The 20,020-nt window shown below is 39.4% G+C and overlaps 1 protein-coding gene across 2 annotated transcripts in view; it reads right to left on the bottom strand.

The window, feature by feature from the left end:
- Positions 1–20,020, bottom strand: part of LOC138064158 (synaptic vesicle glycoprotein 2C) — a 182,105-nt gene that overhangs the window by 75,868 nt on the left and 86,217 nt on the right. For both annotated transcript variants that reach the window (XM_068925551.1, XM_068925550.1), the window contains one exon: positions 9,219–9,926. In XM_068925551.1, the coding sequence (XP_068781652.1) occupies positions 9,219–9,798 (580 nt within the window). In that variant the 5' untranslated portion in view covers positions 9,799–9,926. The remainder of the gene's footprint in view (positions 1–9,218; positions 9,927–20,020) is intronic.

The following is a 20,020-nucleotide window of genomic DNA, read 5'->3' as shown; positions in this document are numbered from 1 at the left end:
CCTGCTGTATTCTATGCAGGCACACACAATAACCTTCTTACCTGTATATAAAGACCTATAATAATATTTAACAACAAGAGAAAAAAGTGTTATAAACAGGTTCCTACTTACAGGAATGAGTTTTATCAACTGCTATGTAAGTATGGTTTTGTGCCCATTAATCATGATTCAGACCTTTTTATAAATAAATGTCAAATATATAGCTAAGTGTTCCTGTCTTCTGCATGACAGTATACAGAGGAACCATGCTGTCAGAAGTATCACTGGAATTGAATTGAGTAGATAAAAGTAAACCATAATGCTTGAAGTAGACATTTTTCAAAAAAAAAACTTAACATTCAGACATTTAAGAAGAAATGCAAATAAAATCAGCTAGTCAGTATTAGACTTTCCCAAGTTTTGGATTTCAGCCTCAAAATAAATTTTAGTTAAGCTAGTTATAAGTGTAATATAGCCCTACATAAACAACGCTGGTAGAAAAAGTTTTAATGAATTTACAGAGGGGAATAACCTCAGTTCACTAAGATCAATACACTGATTTTTCATGGCCTTTTTTCAAGCTTACAAGCGCATTTCCTTACAGCAGCCAAAAAAAAAAGTTAGGATAAAACGCTGATTCAACCAATGGCTAGCAAAGGCCAAATCTTCAGCTTCCACATTAAAATACAGTCCCCCCAAAAGATCAGAAAGCTAAGAAAACTCCTCTTCTACAGATCATTGTATCTCTATTTATCTGACTTACACAGAGAATTTATAGCAACTTCAAAGATGAGAAAGCAAAAGACTATCATAAACGTTGACAATCAAAGAGAACTTAACATAAAATTTTGCTTAAGATCATTTAAGTCTTAACCTCTGCAACACGAGAAATCTCTCTCTCTAAAAGGGAAGTTTGTTGTTGCTCCAGTAACAAGTTACAGGAAGGAAACCTATCAAAACATGCATGAGAAGAAGCACAATCTGCGAATAATAATTTAATTCCAGATTTGTACATACATGTCCCGAAGGATGTGTATTAGGAGTCTCCTGAATTAATGAAGTGCCCAAGCACTTTGGAGAATTCCACCAGGCATGTACGATGCCTGAATACTTACAAAATGCTTCCCTCAGAGCCAGATCCTGCAGTCCATTACTCACTGTCATTTCGTGGCACCGTCTCAGAGTTCTACAGAAGCAAGGAAGAATCCATACAGGCTCAGGAGGAGAACAAATAGCTCAAGCTATATCACTTTGCCCAAACGAATTTAGACCCTAGTTTGTGTGCAAACTAGCAAGCCTGTGCAAAATCCATGAGTTCAGAACACTGTGTTCTTTAAAGGTGTACTCAAATGCAGTAACTGTAATATATTTTTTGGTTACAGGAAGCTAAAAATGTTATAAGTAATGAGGTGTTAACAAAGAGGTTTTTTTCAAATTACAGAAATCAGAAAAATTTTAGTTGAGGGACCGTTGGAGGTCACTAGTCCAACCTCCTGCTCTAAGGAGTGCTAGCTTCAAAGTGAGGTCACTTTGCTCAGGGCCTCGTTCAAGCAACTTTTGAAAATCTCCAGAAGACCCCACAACCTTTCTGGGTAATGCGTCCCAGTGGCTGACCACCTCACTATGAACTTTTTTATTTATATGCAAACAGAATTTCCCTGTCGCAACTTGTGACCTCTTGTGCTCCTCTCAGAAAAATCTGACTTCTTCTCTTAATCCTCCCCTTGCAAAATTAGGTAGCCAAATACTACTGTCAGATCCCCTCTTAGACTTTTCTCCAAGCTAAACAAGCCCAGTTCCCTCAGCTTCTTCTTACATGTCATGTATTCCAGCCCTCTTAAACACCTTAGTGGTCCTTTATTGAACTTGCTCAAATTCATTAATCTCTCTCTTGTACCAGGCGGCTCCACAACTGGACAAAGCATGCTAGATGTGGTCTCATAAGCTTGGAGTAAAGGGAAATAAATCACTCCTCTCTCCCTAGTGGCTACATTCGTGCTAATACAGCCCAGAACGCAGTCAGCTTTCATTGCTGAAGGGTGCACTGCTGACCCATGTTCAACTTGTTGCCTAGGAGGACCCTTACATCCTGTTCTGCAGAGCTGCTTGCCACCTAAGCAGATACTCCCCAACCTGAACCAGTGATTTATCATGATACTTGAGGTTTTTGGATAGAAGAAATTCTCTCTCTACGGCTAATCAACTAAGAATCTCTCTTTCATGTAAAGATTATTTCTGTTTGCGTTCCTGTACTATGAGCCCTAATTATGGACTGCGATACCGCTGTAGGTAAGTAATATATTAAGTAACACAGAACAAAAAGATTGTTTATGCTCAAGAGAGCATTCAGTCTAAATTTTAGACAAGAGGTGATATATGGGTGCAAAACAGAACAGAGAGAATACAAGGAAGCAACGAAAAAGCAGTGGCCTTTGGAAAAGATGATAGTCATAGCATATGAGTGGCTTACTAGTTGTCAGGTTTTGTTGGCATGAATGCAAAGGAAGGTTTAAAGAAGATAATCACTTAATCCTATGACATTTAAATGGATTTTTTTTCCAGTACTGAGGAGCTAAAGTGAAAAAAGGATGAAGGTATCTGTTCGAAAACATGCCAACGAGTGCAAAGAAGGCTGGCATCATGGGCCAGTCAGAAGCAGGAGACAGCCTCTGTCCACTGATAACAACTGTAATAGCTGTGTGACTATCAAGGGCTCTACAAGCGAAGGTAAGCCAGAAGGCAAGCCCTTACAGATCGCATGGCAGAGCCAGTGAAGAGACGTTCAGAAGGAGCGGCAAGGCATCCTGAACAGACATAACTGGGACAGGATAACTTTGTCTAGCCTGGCAGAAAGGAAGCTTCTCTACTTTAGGTGCAAAGATGCTGAGAAAGGGGTAAAGTGTCTTATTTTTGTGATGGGAAGGAAAGGCCGTAATTCAAGTTAAGTTTTGAGGAAAAAAAAACTCTTAAAATTTAGGGATAGTCTGCATGTGGAGTCATAGAAATGGGGTTATTCAGACCTAGAGTAACAGGCAGGATAGCAACACAGTCCCAGTGATCAAGAAAGATGATAACTTGTGAAAACGTGAGAAGCAAGGAAGATTACGATTTCTATTTTAGCTGTTTTGTACTTTAATACGTTCATTATCGACAAGGTAAGATCAGGAAGGCAGAATGAGATTTTACGTCCAAAGAGGACAGAAGATGTGTGTTTTTTCAGCACAGAGATGAAACTGGTTTTGCTTTTATGGGTGAGATTACACAAACAGACGGAAAACTAAGGCAGACCACGAACAAGGCCTCTGGGACCCCTGCCTATCAAGGAAGCTGAAGGAAGCATTAGAGGTGCCTTCTGAAAATATCACCTGTAGAAACCATTAAAAAAGAAAAAAGAAGCTAAAAGAGAACAAGTTTTCAATAAGTGTGTGGAATTGGTAGCTGCCAGTTAAGAATGATGAAGATGGACTGTTGGCTCTAAGCTTTGGCTGGGTACTCAGGCAAAAGCAATTGCTGTGAAGTGTTAGAAGTCAAAGCAAACTGAAAAAAAGCTTAGGTCAGGTCTGAAAAAGAGGAACCCTTGAAAATGATTGTCAGCTACACATTCAGTGGGTTAGAAGACGAAAGAATAGACAGGATTCAGATACACAAGTGGGGTCAATGATAAGCTTTTTAAAGAATAGAAAAGATTAAGGCATGTTGACCAGCTGCTAGCAATAAGTTAAGAATAAAAGTATCCTGGCTTAAAGTGAGTGCAAAATATAGCAGTTTATGAAAAACAATTCACACAGCGAATGCTGCATATACACAGAATTAGAAGACACTACTAGGTTTAAATTTGAAAAAAACAGTAACGGTCTTTATAGAATGCCACATCAGGTCTCTAAGAATATAGATCATTCAAATGAAAATAAAGCCCTTCCAGAAAGGGATGAATTCTCCTTTACCTTAGATCTCTCATTAGAACAGGTGCTACAGAGGATTCATATCCTACAGAAAAAAATGTTTCAAAAGATTACATCTAAGCTCCGTAGGTAACAGCAAGAATTAAATGGGATCTGCAAATTAATCTTCTACCACGTAAGTTGTTGGCATCAGGAAAAAAAAAGTTACAAAAGGCAGGACACATCATCTTTTCAACACCAGTACTGAAATAGAATAGAAACAGCCCAAAGAAGTGTAAGAAGAAATATAAATAGTAAGACATCCACAGAGAGAGAGAGTTGATGTGACTTCGCTCTACTTACTTCACACTTTATACGAACTCCAGCATATTCTTAAATATATGTTCTTGCTGTGATTAGATGCACACATTAAAAAGTTAATGCTTAGAAAGAATTCAGAAATTCTATTACAGCATTAGCTCAAGTGAATTTGACCTTTAAACCGCATCGAGATTTGTTTGTTCGCTTGACCGTGGTAATGATCTGCTATCAATGGCTATGAAAAGACAGAGCCATTCCTTCATTCTTACTTCACTTTTCCCCACCACTACTTATACACAAGTGGTTATTTCAAAGATTAAAATAAGGGTGGAAAAGCAAAACCCATTTCTTCATTCATCTTCCTTTAGGGCTGGAGGTTTTTAAGAACAGGCTAGACAAACGGTCTGTGTTAGATATAGTTTACATTGCAATGGGAGTGAGAAAGTGGACTAGAAATTTCCCACAGTTCCTTCCAGCCCTCTTTTCTGATTCTACCACCACTCACCTTCCAACAAACGTGTCCATTCGAGAAGGTTAGTGACTCAGGAGAGAAATCACTGCCAGCACTAAAGGATTATTACCATCTTAGCCTCTAAGATTTTTCCATGTCTTCTAATTCTCTTATGACAATTTGAGGCTAAAACGTTCAGTTTGAGGCACCGAGGACTGCAACTTCTTTGTGATTTGGTTAACATTAGTTAGCAGCCATGACACTGGCAGCAGATAGGTATCTCTTTATTACCGGTAAGAAAACATTTTTTCCATCTCTTTCTTGGGAAGCTTTGCCACGAGAGAAAATTCTTTTAGTTCACCTATCAGAGGGTATCTGTTGCAGCATTAATTCCTTCAAATTGGAATCATAAAAAAGCAGGATTTCAACTAAAAACATGAAGACCTGCTGCACTTCTTAGATCCCATTCCTAGTGAAATCGTATCATGTGGTCTTCAGAAAAGGAAAGGTGCTACGAATTTGTAATTTGTCAATTATAGCCCCTTACATCTGCCTACAGAGAAATAAAAATAAAAACCCTCTGTACAAATCTTGAAAAGACAAAACCTAGTTGGTACGGTGAGTCTCACATGAGTTTCATCATCCAGGAAATTCCAAAATCCCTAGAGGATTAACTTAAATCAGTCCAGTTCTGAGCTACATGTAAAACCAAGATACAGGTAGAACAAAATTAAAACCATGCCCTTAGGCCAGAGACTACAACCTCAGAAACGTACACTCCTGTCTCACTAGGGCCGGCACCCAAGAGGTCAGCGTGGATCTATGTATGGGCAGGAGTTGGCAAGTACAGGCAGGTTTTAGAGCAGGGAAAGTAAGCCTTTCCCTTGTTCCTAGCAGTGTGCCTATAATCTTGCCAGAGTATAAGCAAGTCCACTTCTGAACTTATTAAAAAAAAAAAAAATCCTTAGAGAAGAAAAAGATAGATGATTTATATTATTTAACCTAAAAGGTATGAAGAAACCAGCTCATGAATTCTAATCAGCACTTTCATTGTATGCCTTCACTGACTGACAAGCTGCTGCTGGATCAATCAACAGCAATCGCAAGCTCATACAAGGGTCAGTACAGAGGGAATTTGGGACTCTGACCTGGTGCAAGTGAGACAAGTCGTGCAACATGGAGATTTTGCATACTGTCATATGAATATGAATACTGGTATATGCTTTTAGGTAGCTCGTGTCCCCTGGTAAACCACAGTGGCATGGGGGATAAGAAATCCATTTTTACAATTAGTAATCGAGTCAATGGATGCTTTTTAGTGACAAATTAGCATGTTCTTACTGTGTTCTTTTAATAGTCTAGAAAATCACGTGAAAAATAAGTATTGCACATGTGTACATACGTACTGATTCCACTTTATAACTGCTAGCCCTGGTCTCATGACTTCAGTATTCTAATAACATTAAAGCCCTCTAGATTATGAAATTATAATCATGAAAAAATTATGCCTGTCTAAAGGACCCCAGTTAGGATGCAATTAGGATGGGAAATCACAACAGTAAAGTACTTAAAATGCATGGCTGTGAAGGCCTAGTTACGATCATATTAAAATGCTTCCACTAAACATTCACTGCCCTGATGAATATTTTGTATCACCGGAATTACGGTTATTCTGTCTGCAAGGAGGGTATATTTATATTGGGCATAGGTATTATATTCATCACTGTATTAAAGGATTGCAATCTATAATACATTTCTATTACCAATAGGCATGTAATATCATTCGTTTTGTAGAATTATTGATGAAACCACAACATGTTGCAATGCCTTTTATATACAGAAAAGAAAGATAAGATTGCTTAGCTCAATTTCCCCCCCTTTTTTCTGTGTTAATCCTTTAACACAGAATCAAGTATTTGTTAATACCACAATACAGAGGCTAGTGCTATATTATTACAAAAGGAAGATATGGGGGTATTCATTACAACTTCCATATTTTAGGCATGAGAATACATTACTCATCTAAGCCTTTCAGAGTTGTTTCCCTAATTTTCTCTGCAAGTATCATCTACATATACATAATATTTGGAATTTACCAGCTGCTGTGATGAATTTCAATTAACTATGGACAGAGTCATTCCAAAGTATCTCAAGAAAATGTCTTAAGAAGTCCAGTGATTGCGGAACCCTCAACCTTCTTCTAGACAGGAGCCATATCTTAATATATGGCTCCATCTTCACATCCACTTGCTACTGCAGGGACAACACTCCCCACTCACAGTCACAGAGCACCTCCACAATGCATACAGCAACTGTTAAAGTGAAATATTTTTAGAAAACGTAATATATATTTCCCCTCAAATTTCAATTCTGTCTTGCAGGTGTAACAAAGAAAAAGTGTTAAGGCCACGTTCTTCACAGCCGTAACGTGATAATCAGAGATGTCAAGAACACCAATGCTTTAGAATCGCTCAAATACTAGAAGGTCCATTTCCCAGGATAACATTTAATGCAAGTGGAAGGGGCTGCACATGCAGCTCAGTCAGCTATTGAACGTGTAAGCAACTTGAAGAGGTTGCAGAGAGAGTGGCTACCCTTATATTGCTATCATCTTGGGTAACAAAATCAATTTTGACAATTCAGCTTTTGGGGAAAGTGAGTGGGTAAAACAAAAGAGGTTATCAGGAACTTAAAAAGGAGGGTGAGATACATCATTTTTGTTCTAGCAATAGAGAGGACTTGTAAAATTGATTAACAGAGTTTAAATATGTTCAAACCTCAGCTGCTAAATATTGGGTAATAAAATCACATTAAAAGCAAATTCTGCACCACAGTTTTCATAAAATTTGTTCAGTATTAGTATCTGCACTGACACAGTAACATTTAGAGATACCATTTTTTTGCGTGTTTTAGTTTCTCTCTCCCTCTCCTCTTTGAATTACTTACTGAGCTCCAAAATGGCTGTCAATAGACATGCTTATGCACCTTCTTTCTGTAAAAGGTCCCTATGAGAACTCATTGGTCTAAGCCATGGCAAATATGACATTTATGAATTTGTGTAACCAAGAGTACCAAACATTTTTTGCATGCAGCCTCTTTAACCATAAAGAGTTGGATGATTTAATTTATGTTATTAGAAGTTTAATTGCTCCACCATACAAATAGCTAAGGCAGTTTGTTTCCAACAAAGCTGATGTAACGGCAAGGAATGTCTCAAAGAGCCCAGACAGGTGAGAACTCTGCTCCCACTTCCACTCATGACTCACTGACATGAAGGGAGATTTGGAGGTATAAATGAGGACGACCATTGCCCACTTATTAAAACCGACAGAGTCAAACTGCTCGTATCAGTGTCAGGAATCCAACCTGATGTGGCCTTAATGTTCTACTAAGAGACCTTCTGTCACAGTTTGTGTTATTTAAAATTCTGAATCTAGTTTTTATGCATTTAATATCTGAGGGTACTTTTAACTGATCAGGAGCAAAGGGATAAAGATCAGGACATGAGAGAAACTAAAATAAAGTTAAAATGGGATTGTTGCAACTGAGAACCACGCACTATAAAGGTACAAAGAAGAAAACAGCACATCTGCTGTAAGGCGAAAGTTCTTATATATTTTACACGAAGCCCTCCTTCTTTTCTGTAATAGTCTGAGCCCCTTCAGGCCGAAACCTGTATATACATCCATATATTCCATTTTCTGTCATGTCCCAAACCCCTACACTTCTACCTCCCCTTTTCCAAGGGCAATCACTTATACTCTCTTTTCCTGTAGCCCAGCCCTGTGAAATCCTTGCTTTATCCTGGATTATCCTGGGCCTGCCCAGGAAGAAAAGCGCAGGCCTGCCTGCAGTGCTGTCACCCTCACCAAGGCACCCAACGCCAGCTCAGCCTGCCTCGTCGCTGTGCTGCGGGAGGGAACAGGCAACGAGAAACAGCCCTTCCCCACAGCTGGCGGGATGCAGAAAGCGTACCCCAGCTGTGTCTCCAGCCATCTGTCCACTGGCTCTGTCCCCACTCACTCCAAGTACACACTGAACGTTCTGGGGGGCTAGAGAAGAAAGCAGTCGCTGGGAGAGCGGGACTGAAAGAGTCAGAAGAAAGAAAAGCTGGACAGAGATTTCCCTGGATTTCCTGCTTCCCTCAGATTGTATTCCACCTCTCCTCTGGGAAAGCTCCCACTCAGGGTGAGAACTGTTGCTGCTTAGTTATATAATCTATTCTCCATTACACCTGTGCAAATTCAGAAGAGCTCCAATAATCACATTGCTTTTTTTTAAATACAGGTCACCTGGATGTGTGCTCTTGTAACCAAGACCAGAATATATCCCTCTGCTCTTTAATTTTACTGTGCAGTCTTCCACTTTACTGATGTATTTATACTTTTGATTGCAAATTATCTAAAAAATAAACAAAGTCACTATCTTCATCAAATCCATATTAGCTCTTGATGCATTTAGTGGCTTGCTTATTTATATTTAACATAAAAAGTTTTAAATAAGCATTCATGTTCACAAGTTATCATTTAGACATACCGTAAGTGCCACTTGTAACACCACAAAGAGAGAGCAGAGGTTTCACTCACCAAGCCATCCTGATCCAGAATTGGGTATACACATATCTGTCTCAGCACTGGGCAACACAAATCCAACCACAAAAACTTCGACTCCATCAGCCATTAGGGCCATTCCCAATACAAAGAAGAGGGCCCACTGGAAACGACCATGGCCACATTCTTGAATTATCAGTTCATACTGCTGTGCTAGCTCTTCCTCATCAGCCTTCCTCTCCGTTTCCAGTTCATGACGATCCTTATATTCATCACGCATAGGCTGCCCTAAGGCCACCATGCCATCCTTGCCCTGCCCCATGTTAGGGATTCCCTGATATTCCCCTTCATAAATTTCATCATCTTCATCATGTCCTTCGGTTGCTTCACTTGATCCTTCATCATCATTAGCTTCTACACCATAATTTCCTCCTTGGACATAGTAATCATCATCATCTTCCTCATCCTGGAATCGGTTGTAGGACCTCTGGGTGTAGCCATCCTGAGCTTTGTCAACAGCTTTATTCACTTTTTTGACAGCTTGTCTCTTCACCTCTTTGGCAATATCTTTTGCCCCTTTCACTAGTGAAGTCCTATCTTTGTATGTTTCTTCCATCTTGTATCAAAGAAAGATTGCTGTTCTACTGCAGACAGACAGACCTGCCAAATACCGTTTGGAATACCTACTTTGTGTTGGACATCAATAGCAAAAGCCCAAGAACATATGAAGCTCTAACACAGCACCTGCAAAATATGAGAGAAAAAAAATTACATTTTGTTCCTTCTCATTTTATTCTTCACACTGATACAGTACCACAACTATCTTATTTAAGCACTGCACATCCCAGTTCAGGGCTTCAGATATATAAACATGCATTTTCTTTGGAGATGCAAACATCCTAGGCTACAAGGAAAATCTTAAGAAAAATCTAATTTCCCTACGTAATTTCAGAATGAAATTTATTATAGCCTGTTTTTTTCAACGGATACCAGTTTTTATTCTGAAAGGAAACAGGCAATTCCATGAGCCATACGTCACACTGAGCCATACACACACTCCGGTGTCCTTCCAGCATTTGAATTCTCTGTAATAAAAGGTTATAAATACTAAAGCTTGTCTCTCAGCGAGTTACCATTAAAGTCTCCATCCTCTGTCCAGCCTCCTTTTTACATAAAATTCATAGGGAGGGAACATTCCCAAGATCCCTAACAGTCTTTCAAATTTGTCTGAACTTGGCCAATATGTTTGCAAGTTATTAAGAGTAGACAGAAGTTCAGATTTATCACATTGAGCCTTAACAATATATGCTATGTAGTTGCGATCTATAATCAGCGCAGGGGGACAGGTGGGCTGAAGTGATGGCACTTCCACACTTTGGAGATTTCTAATACCTAAATCATCCACAGGAGCATCCCTCTCTCCTTTTTCCGTTGTGACAGTAGAGGCAGCCTGGAGCAATTAAGTATGCTTAGCTCATATGTCTTTGAGTGTTAATCCAGCGTGAGCTCAGGCCAGTCCAGCTGGGTGCAAGCACCAAGACATTTCATCCCATTGCCCTTGCTGCTGCTCTGCTGTACCTTGCCATCTCTTCCTTTGAGTCAGCATTCGTGATCCTGTGGCTGCCTAATGAGTCAGAGCTGCTTGTGCATTTGACTGAAAAGTAACGTTTCCCTTTTCCCTGGTTAGTTTTCAGGTAGATCAGCAAGGCAGTTCAGCTCATCACATGCCTGCACAGTCGCTAGGGGTAGCAGAAAGAAATGGCAGCAACGTGCAAGCAAAGGCAGGGAAGAAAGGCAGGATCCTGCTCTGGCAGCGAAACTACACCAATTACAAAACGACACCATGAGTAACACGTCTAAGTGAAGGGGGATTACTCTGGGCGCTGCATCCACACTACAGGATTGCAGAAGCTTCACTTCTTTAAGAAATCATGCTAAAATTTCAGTATCAGTGCTTCCAAGAAAACACAGCCTGCTTCCAGCTTGGGAAAAGGGTTGTTTTTAACAGTGACCATTTTAATTATCCATTTTCCGGCACAACCTCAGAAAAAGCTGCAGTAGCACAACCAAGGAGGCAGTGAGATGTAACACAGGAGTAAGAATAAACGGCTAGGAATTTCTGAAGAAAATTATATTCCCCCCACTAAAGTACTGTGGAACCATTCCCTGAGCTCCATGGGAGAAGAACTGCCTCCCGCTTTGAAAAGTCTGCCTTTTAGTCATTCAGACGTAACCACTATTCCCAGAAGTATATTCCAGACAGCAATTTTCAGATCGATGCCATTTGGAAGGATAGAAAGAATTATGGACTGCTTCAGATAAACTAAGGACATGGTGTACTTCTGATAAATCACACACCTTAAAAATCACACAAACGTGCAGGCAATATGCCTTAAGAAGCTAAAAGATACTTCCCCAGCCTTCCTTATAATGACTATAGAAATCTACCATAATGCTTCTTTTAAGTCTCTTCCTCTAGATTAACTTCATATATTCTGAATATTTCTCAAAGAAATGAGATGTGGTGGCACTATTCAACTGTTCAGTGCAAACTGAACCGTTTACTGGAAAAGAAGTGCCGCTTAAAAAAAAAAAAAGTTATATTTATGACTGAAAACTATGGCCTGATTTCAGGCACAAATAATCCTCCCAAGTAGGCCATCTTAGAGAAATTGCCTTAGCACGCAAGATTTACCAATTTCAGCTTTTCAGTTTCGAAGGTGCTCCCCAAACAAGGAGCATCTGAACGAGGCATCTGATCCCTACTGTTACATATATGTGGACTGCAGTCTCTCCTAGCTATTACTGAACACATCATACATAAAAAACATTTACTGAGTCTGCTGTAGCTTTCCATAAGGACTTTCAAGAACTTCATGAACTCCTAATGGGTACTCTTATGAGAGTTAATGCTTATAAAGTGCTCCTAAATTATTTCTCTTGTTTCAGACGATTTTAGGTGGTGCGTGCATAGTATATTTCAGCTAAACTCTGAATTACTCTGACTCTTAGATTATTGCTTTTCCAGTAACTACAATATTCTTTTAAGGGTTTGTAGTCATACTGATATTGCCAAACTTAGCTTTACCATAGGTTATATCTATGCAAGGAAGACAGTAGGCATTAAGGAATAATGGATGAAAGTATTCCTAAGTGCAAACGCTGACACACTGGCAAAACAGCTCTTTGTGCTTTTACAGTAGATCTTGTTCCTGAGTTCAGCAGCCTACACTCTAAAAACACAAATTTGCAAAAGTAACTGAGCTTATACAGCAGGTTCTGTCAGACCAGCTGTGTCAATAATGAATTAAACCTCTTCAAACTTATTAACAGTATAACTCTTCCAGCAAAAATCCTGCACAGACTTCCCCTAAGTCAAGTTTCTGTCTAGGCAGTGAGATTCAAGACGTACTGAGTTTGAGACCAAAAATTTCTCTTTGTCGTGCCCAGGTTTCCAAGCAGCATACCTGGTTTGAATGCTATTCCTTTAAATAGCTGTACTTTTCAAACTGAAATCCCTGCCTTAAGGGTGATAAGTACTAAGAGGAATTATTTACAGCCTGTGCGTAACAGCTCCCTACCCTTTTAATTAGGCTGCTCTAACTGACTACTAGTAAGCAACCGGGAAGTCTGAAGGAGTGAGAATTAATGACTACCTGAGTAGCCTAAAATAGCTGAAGTACAAATGAGAATCTAGTTATTGATTCTTTTTAGCACCAACTGTCTTACCCAACAAGCTTGCTACTTTCACTAAACTAATCCCATATTCCTATTCAATTCCTTTGATTAAAAAAACAAAATGTGGTATTTTCCCAGGAAAACAGTGATTTCACCTCTAATGAAAACACTATTTCAAGTAGTACATGCAAATAAATATTTCAAAACATTCACAAAGATACATTCACAGGAAAACAAATTACATGGCTGCTGTAAAGCTTTTTTTTTTTTAAAGCGTCTTTCTAATTACCACTTGGTTCTCTCACATATTGTACCACATCTAAAATAAAGGCTGGACACTGCAAACTAAATCTGTGAGGTCCAATAAAGATGTAAATCTTTTAGGTGCCAGAAACCCCATACCTACAAAGACTTACACCTTTGCTTAACATAAGCTGTGAGAAGGCTTACTGAAGACCACAGGCTACTAACAACATATGATATTAAGTATGTGCATATGTTCAGATCATAAATTTTTCAGAACAGGATTGAGAGTCATACTCAGACTGAGCTACAGCCTTTAGGATGGACCTTAGGAATCCTCTTCCCATATCGTAGTTTTACTTTGCACTTAGAGCACTCTTCCCATTTTCCATGTGGTCCTCTCAAACGAGCATTGCTAGGACTTGTGTTGAGTGAAGGTTCCAAAAACGCATCAATTTGTTGACAGGAAACCATCAAGGAAAATTTTTAGCCAGCTTGGATGACATAAACCAAGCATTGTCAATGAAAGCTAATGAGTTTGCATACTGGCCCCAACACTACCTGGAATGGCTACCTAAATCTTAGGGAGGCTGCTATTTCATCATTTTCAAAACTTTTCTTTTAACCAAACATATTTAAACATGCTTCTCCTGCATGTTTCAGACTGTCACAATAAAAGAAAATGTACTTCCCACTGGAACCAAGAGCTATCCTCCCTTCTCATCCCTACTTCTCTTTAAAATTCACTTTCTTCTTCGGGCTATGCAGATCCAATGTACTTTGTCATTTTCAGTTGTCAGCATCAAAGTGCAAACAATTGTCCTGCATTTCAACAGAAAACGGAGAGGGAATTGCATGAAGCAATGGGACAGGCTCAGTTCTCAACATTGTCAATTAAAAAAGTCAGCCCTCTCACATTTGCCATGGTCATGTTTCTTGCTGCACAGAAAGAAGACAACAGTCTGCTCCGAAAGTACAGGCCCATCAGCTGTGTATGAACTGCTCAAGGGGGAAAGAAGAAATGGAAATAATTCCCCTCACAACGGAGAAGACAACCAGAAAGCTTGGGGATAGATATATAGAAAAACGTATTTTAAAAGTGCTAACAGATTAGAGTTCTAAAAACAATGGGAAGGAATCCTACCTTCTAAGAAAAATAAAAGAATAATGCATTGTAGAAATTCTGCAGGGAATAAAATCTGCAAATACAATGACTCTAGTAGCCATTCCTGGAAATAATCCATACAAATCTGTGAAGCGCAGGTACTATGAAACAGCAGCCGAACACATACTAGGCTAACAGAGGCCACAGAACAGCACCGGAGCTCAGGGAGTACATGGAAAGGCTGAGGAGCATCTTGTAGGGCGAACTGTATTACATCTTTGAATTAAGTGCCTTTCCTTTCTTCTTGGAATAAAACAGGATATTGTTTCTTACATGTCAGAAGAAAGCACAGGAGCACAGTCTCAGCTCCCACTGGGAAAAACCTGAAAAGAATCATCCTTTTGGGCTACGCTTTTTCTGCAGGGGCACCTCATCACTGTGCCTACAGAACTGAGTCCCAAAACTGTTCTCAATTCTGAACTAATACATCTGCCAACTCTCTCATTCTCTGCTGCTGGTTTATACTGTCCTCCTTGCGGGGAATCAGCTGTTGTAGCTAATAAACCCTGATAGGAAAGCAGCAGTTTCTTGGCTGTAATGTTAAGAGATACTTTAACACTCTGTTTTTTTAATCCACTGCCTTCCAGGCATTTTGTCATTCCATTACTCAAAGCATATTCTTTCTTTTTTACCTTTAACATCTGTTACTTTTGATCGTTTGCAATAGGCTATAAAGCCTTGGAAAATAAAATCCGCCTTCTAATTTCATAGTTCTCCTTCCTTAAATATTTCATTTTGCTACATTTCCAGCACAGCAACAGTTGAACTTAAAACTTCAGTTTTATTCCTCTGTTTCACAAGCTCAAGATCAGACTGATGCTAGCTCTCAGAACCCTAAGTACTCATGTTAACCTTCTCCTCCTAGAGTGAAAGATGCTTGCACTGTCTCTGCTGGACAAAAAAGGTGATAAACTTCAGGTAGTTTTGTGTCTGAAAGCCTTTCCTCGTTAGTATTCATCCAGCATCCTTAAAATTATTTTTCTTTCAAAAAAAATAAAAATAAGAATTACATACTAAGCTTTGCTTGTGAGAGACTGCCTCAGTTGTGGGAGACTGAGCATTCACCAATTTGACTAAACTAGCAAGGAGGAAAAAAAAAAAAATTAGTGGCAATTCCGCTTGGTGGCATAGATCAGTTAGTATGCAGTTTGTTATCTCAGTAGTGCAATGAAGGAAATGCTGCTGTTAGGTAGGGCAAACAATGAACTCTCCAATGACCATATTAAAATAGAGGTTTATTATTTCTATATCTCATTAAGCTAATGACACAAAAATGCAAGCTTCAGATGGGAATGTATTCCCTGAATGAAATCAATACACACACAGGTTACATTTAATATATTGCAGCATGTCTGCAGAAACAGACCTGGGTCCTGGTGAGCACCAGGCTGACAGGCGCATGCAGAGTGCCCTTTCCCCCATGGCAGATGGGCTGCAGGCTGTGTGTTGCCTGTGTGTTAGCAAGTGTGTTGCCAGCAGGCTGAGGGAAGTGGCTTTCCCCCCCTACTTGTGAGGCCACATCTAGATTAGTATGTCCAATTTCGACCCTCTCACCGTCACCACAATATAAAAAAAAGACAATGACAAACTGGTGAGAGGATCACGAAGATGGTTAGAGGGCTGGGACAAATGATGTACCTGGAGAAGCAGAGGGAGCTGGGTTCACCCAGCCTCTGGAGAAGGCTTAAGTGGGAATCTAATCACTGTCTTCCATCACCTTATGAGAGATTACAGAGAAGATGAAGTCAAGCTCTTCTCAGAGGTGCAAAGCAGAAGAAAAAGAGGAAACAGTCACAAATTACAGCATGGGAAATTCCAACTAGATATAAGGAAGAAATTCATCATGACAAGGATGGTGAAGCACTGCAACTGCTGCACAGAGATGCTGTGAGATTCGCATCCTTGGGGATACTCAAAATTCAGCTCTCCAGAGTGACCTGATCCAAGTCTGGAGCTAGTGTGGTTTTGAGCCCAGGGTTAGATTAGATAACCTCCCAAGGTCCTTTCCAAACTAAATTATTCTATCATTCTAATACAGACCTAAGAAACTTCAATAGTCTCTTATTATACTTTTATTATACAAGATCTGTTTCTTGTAAAAGAAAATTAAATTACAAGAGCAGAACTTGACAGTACAGAAATATATTTTTCACAGAATAACTGTGAGAAGTCTTCAGAATCCGGACTGTGAAAGAGGTTAAGGAGAACTTCAGTGGACTCCGCAGGACTGGTGGCATATACTAACCAGCAGGTCATACAGCCTAAAAGGCTGGCTAAACTGCATTGAACAGCCATTGCTGATATTAGCAAGGGAAAAGTTTCCTGGCTTCACACCAGTTTGGTCTGGGAAAAGCATTTGCTAAAGATGTGAGATGAACAGAAATTAAACACAGATCAGGTATTTGTCACATCCCTGTCAAACGCCTTTGCCTGGCAGCATATTTTTGCTTTTGCTCTAGTCCAAAAGGTCTGTAATGTCTGAAGATTTTGAAATACAAAAAATTCAGTTCCGTGAACTTGCCTGCTATTTCATCTCTTCTTCAGAAAGCAAAGTTAGATGGCATATAGCCTCTATACATTTGCTGTTGAGAATGATTTAGGGTATGAAGGCAATATGTCATAAATCTTTTAGAGTATAAACGCTACAAAACACAGGAACTTGCTTTTAGACAAGTATCTTAGACAAACTAATTAACCACAGGCATGCTATTAAATAATTTTCACTTTACCACTTTGAAATAGTGGCAACTGAAACACAGAAAAGTTGCGTCCCTTGCCCAGAGTCACAGGGCGTGTACCAAAACAGGCACTAAAACAAATATTTGGTAGTTTCCCACATTGTATTTTTCATTGTAGGTCATTTCTTCCTTGTGTTGATCTGTAAACTTGCTACCTGTGAGAGTAAACAACTCAAAGAAACAAACTCCAAATAGCAGGCTGTCTAGCTAGAGGTAAAAGCTGTAAATGGCAGGTACAGTTCTTTATCCAGGGAAATACAGGCCAGTCAGCCTCACCTCCAGCCCTGGAAAGGTGATGGAACAGCTCAGCCTGGAGGCCATCACTAAGCATGTGGAGGACAAGAAGGTGACCAGGAGTAGTCAGCACAGATTCACCCAGGTGAAATCATGCTTGACCAACCTGATAGCCTTCTATGCTGGAATGACTGGCTGGGTAGATGAGGGCAGAGCAGTGGATGTTGTCTACCTGGACTTCAGCAAGGCTTTTGACCCTGTCTCCCATCACATCCTCATAGGCAAGCTCAGGAAGTGCGGGCTGGATGAGTGGACAGCGAGGTGGATTGAGAACTGGCTGGATGGCTGAGCTCAGAGGGTTGTGGTCAGTGGCACAGAGCCTAGTTGGAGGCCTGGAGCCTAGCGGTGTCCCCCAGGGGTCAGTCCTGGGTCCAGTCTTGTTCAATGTATTCATTGATAACCTAGATGAAGGGACGGAGTGCACCCTCAGCAAGTTTGCTGATGATACAAAACTGGGAGGGAGTGGCTGACAGACCAGAAGGCTGTGCTGCCATTCAGAGGGACCTGGAAAGGCAAGTGCAGGGTCCTGCACCTGGGGAGGAATAACCCCATGTACCAGTACAGGCTGAGGGCTGACCTGCTGGAAGGCAGCTCTAATGAGAAGGATCTGGGAGTGCTGGTGGACAACAAGTTAACCATGAGCCAGGAATGTGCCCTTGTGGCCAAGAAAGCCAAGGGTATCCTGGGCTGCGTTAGGCAGAGTGTTGTCAGCAGGTCAAGGGAGGTGATCTGTCCCCTCTACTCAGCTCTGGTGAGGCCCCCCCCTGGAGCCGACAGTAAGAAGTGTACTTGCACATAACAAGTAACAATAATTTCCAGAGTCTATGATATGGAGAGTCATCAAAATGAGAAGTCAACTACTATCAAGAATGACAGGAAGAACATTAATTGAGCACTATAATGAAAATAATCTGATAATAGGCAGATAACAGGTACTTTGGCAAAATGTATTTTCAATATCTTTGAAACAGAGTTTTAAATAGCTAATCTTTTCCCTGCATAATTAAATAAGAATTAAATTTAAGGTTTTTATATAATTTGATCTTAATTTTTTTTCTGAAATAATTAAAGTTGATGACCCATCTTGAAGCATTTTGGCATCCCATTCAACTTCCCTTACCATTTTTTTTTAATTCTAACATGCATTAAAAACTAGAGCATTACAAACTTTTATATTTATATATATTTTTTATTTAACCTAAAACAGCAAGTATATCTAAAATGAAAGAGGAGGATTTTAATGAACAGATTATTTTATTTTAAAACTGGGCTAATTATTTTATTTTAAATCTTCTCCAACAGTTGTGCAACAAGTACAGCTAGCTTCCTGTTGTCAACAAAGTAATCTGGTTTCTCATTCACCTTAGCTTTTTCGTGTTATTCTTAAAGAATGGGATATTTTAGAAACTACTGAGTCGAAAAATCTATATTGTGCGTATTCCAGATGATGTACACTAATCTTTTATATTTCATCCTGCTCCTTTCAGGGTTTTCCAAAGACTGTTTTCTGCATTCTAGCAACTACTCTAGCAGATGTACTGTTTTTGCTGGAACTTGCTGAGTTGCTATGCAAATGTCAAATATACTAAAAATCATACAGAAAATACCATACTTGTATGAGAAACAAAAAAACAAAAAGAAGCTAACCAACAGACTAACTGCAGTGGGTTAACAATACAATTCCCAAAGCAAAAGCTACAATGAAAGGCAAGGGATGACATTACTGGATGTGGCTAGTTTAGTTCATAATGTAAAGCGAAATATGACAGCATCAGGTCACCTTCAGATTTAATTCTAAGGTCTGTGTACTGTCTGCATTTCTTGTACTCTCAGCAAATTTCTGAATAATATATATAACTGACAATGTAGAAAAACTTTTGTAAACTACTGGAAGAGAAGTGACACATGTACTCCAACCATATTCTTAAACTAACAAGAAAATTTGTCACCGAAAATGTTTAATACGCTATCCTAGTAGCCTTTCTGGGAACTGACTACAAGTGCAAGAAGAAAAACTACATGGAAAAGGAGAATTCATTCAAGTAAATCAACGCAGTGTAGGAGATGGATCTATATATTTTTCTATATTTGAGTAAATTGAGCTGCCTCCTAGTTTCCTAACTGTCAGTTTCCGCCAGTACTTTGTTTTTGAAGATAAATATAGAACATTGCAAATAAAAATCTTTAAGATTTTTCCAAACGCTCCAACGGAGATGTAGGAAATTTCTCACTAAGCTCATTATCAGAAAACTGTTGTGATGAAAACAGAATTAAAAATTAGCTTTAGAGTATGAGCTAATAAAAAAAGAAAATTCTGTGTTAAAAGCCTGTGTTCACAGTAACTCATCCCTCTGCTTCAGACGTAGCTAAGATATTAAAGATTACGCAGTGTGCTATCCAAACAGAAGGCTAGATCTGCTGCATTCAAAAAGTGGTTTCCTACGCTTGGAAATTCTTACCTCTGCCCAAGGGAAAATATAAGTTTTAAATGTAAAAATTTGTTTGCAATTAAGTCTGATTCATTGGCTTCCAGGTTTTAACCTGGTAAGATATGGTTTTTCAGCCTTAAAATAAATACGAAATCCAAGTGGCTGCAGGTGCATGGCCCCCATTAAGTCACAAATTTAAAATGTTAACAGTTTAAAACAATTACAATTTAAAATTTTACCTACATGGTTCACTAACCTTCATAACTTCATCAAATCTTTTGTAGATTTGAT

The sequence above is a fragment of the Struthio camelus genome, chromosome W (assembly GCF_040807025.1).
Source record: "Struthio camelus isolate bStrCam1 chromosome W, bStrCam1.hap1, whole genome shotgun sequence".
In the NCBI taxonomy this organism is placed as follows: Eukaryota; Metazoa; Chordata; class Aves; order Struthioniformes; family Struthionidae; genus Struthio; species Struthio camelus.
The sequence above is the reverse complement of the archived record's forward strand: the minus strand, read 5'-3'. Positions and strand labels throughout refer to the sequence as shown.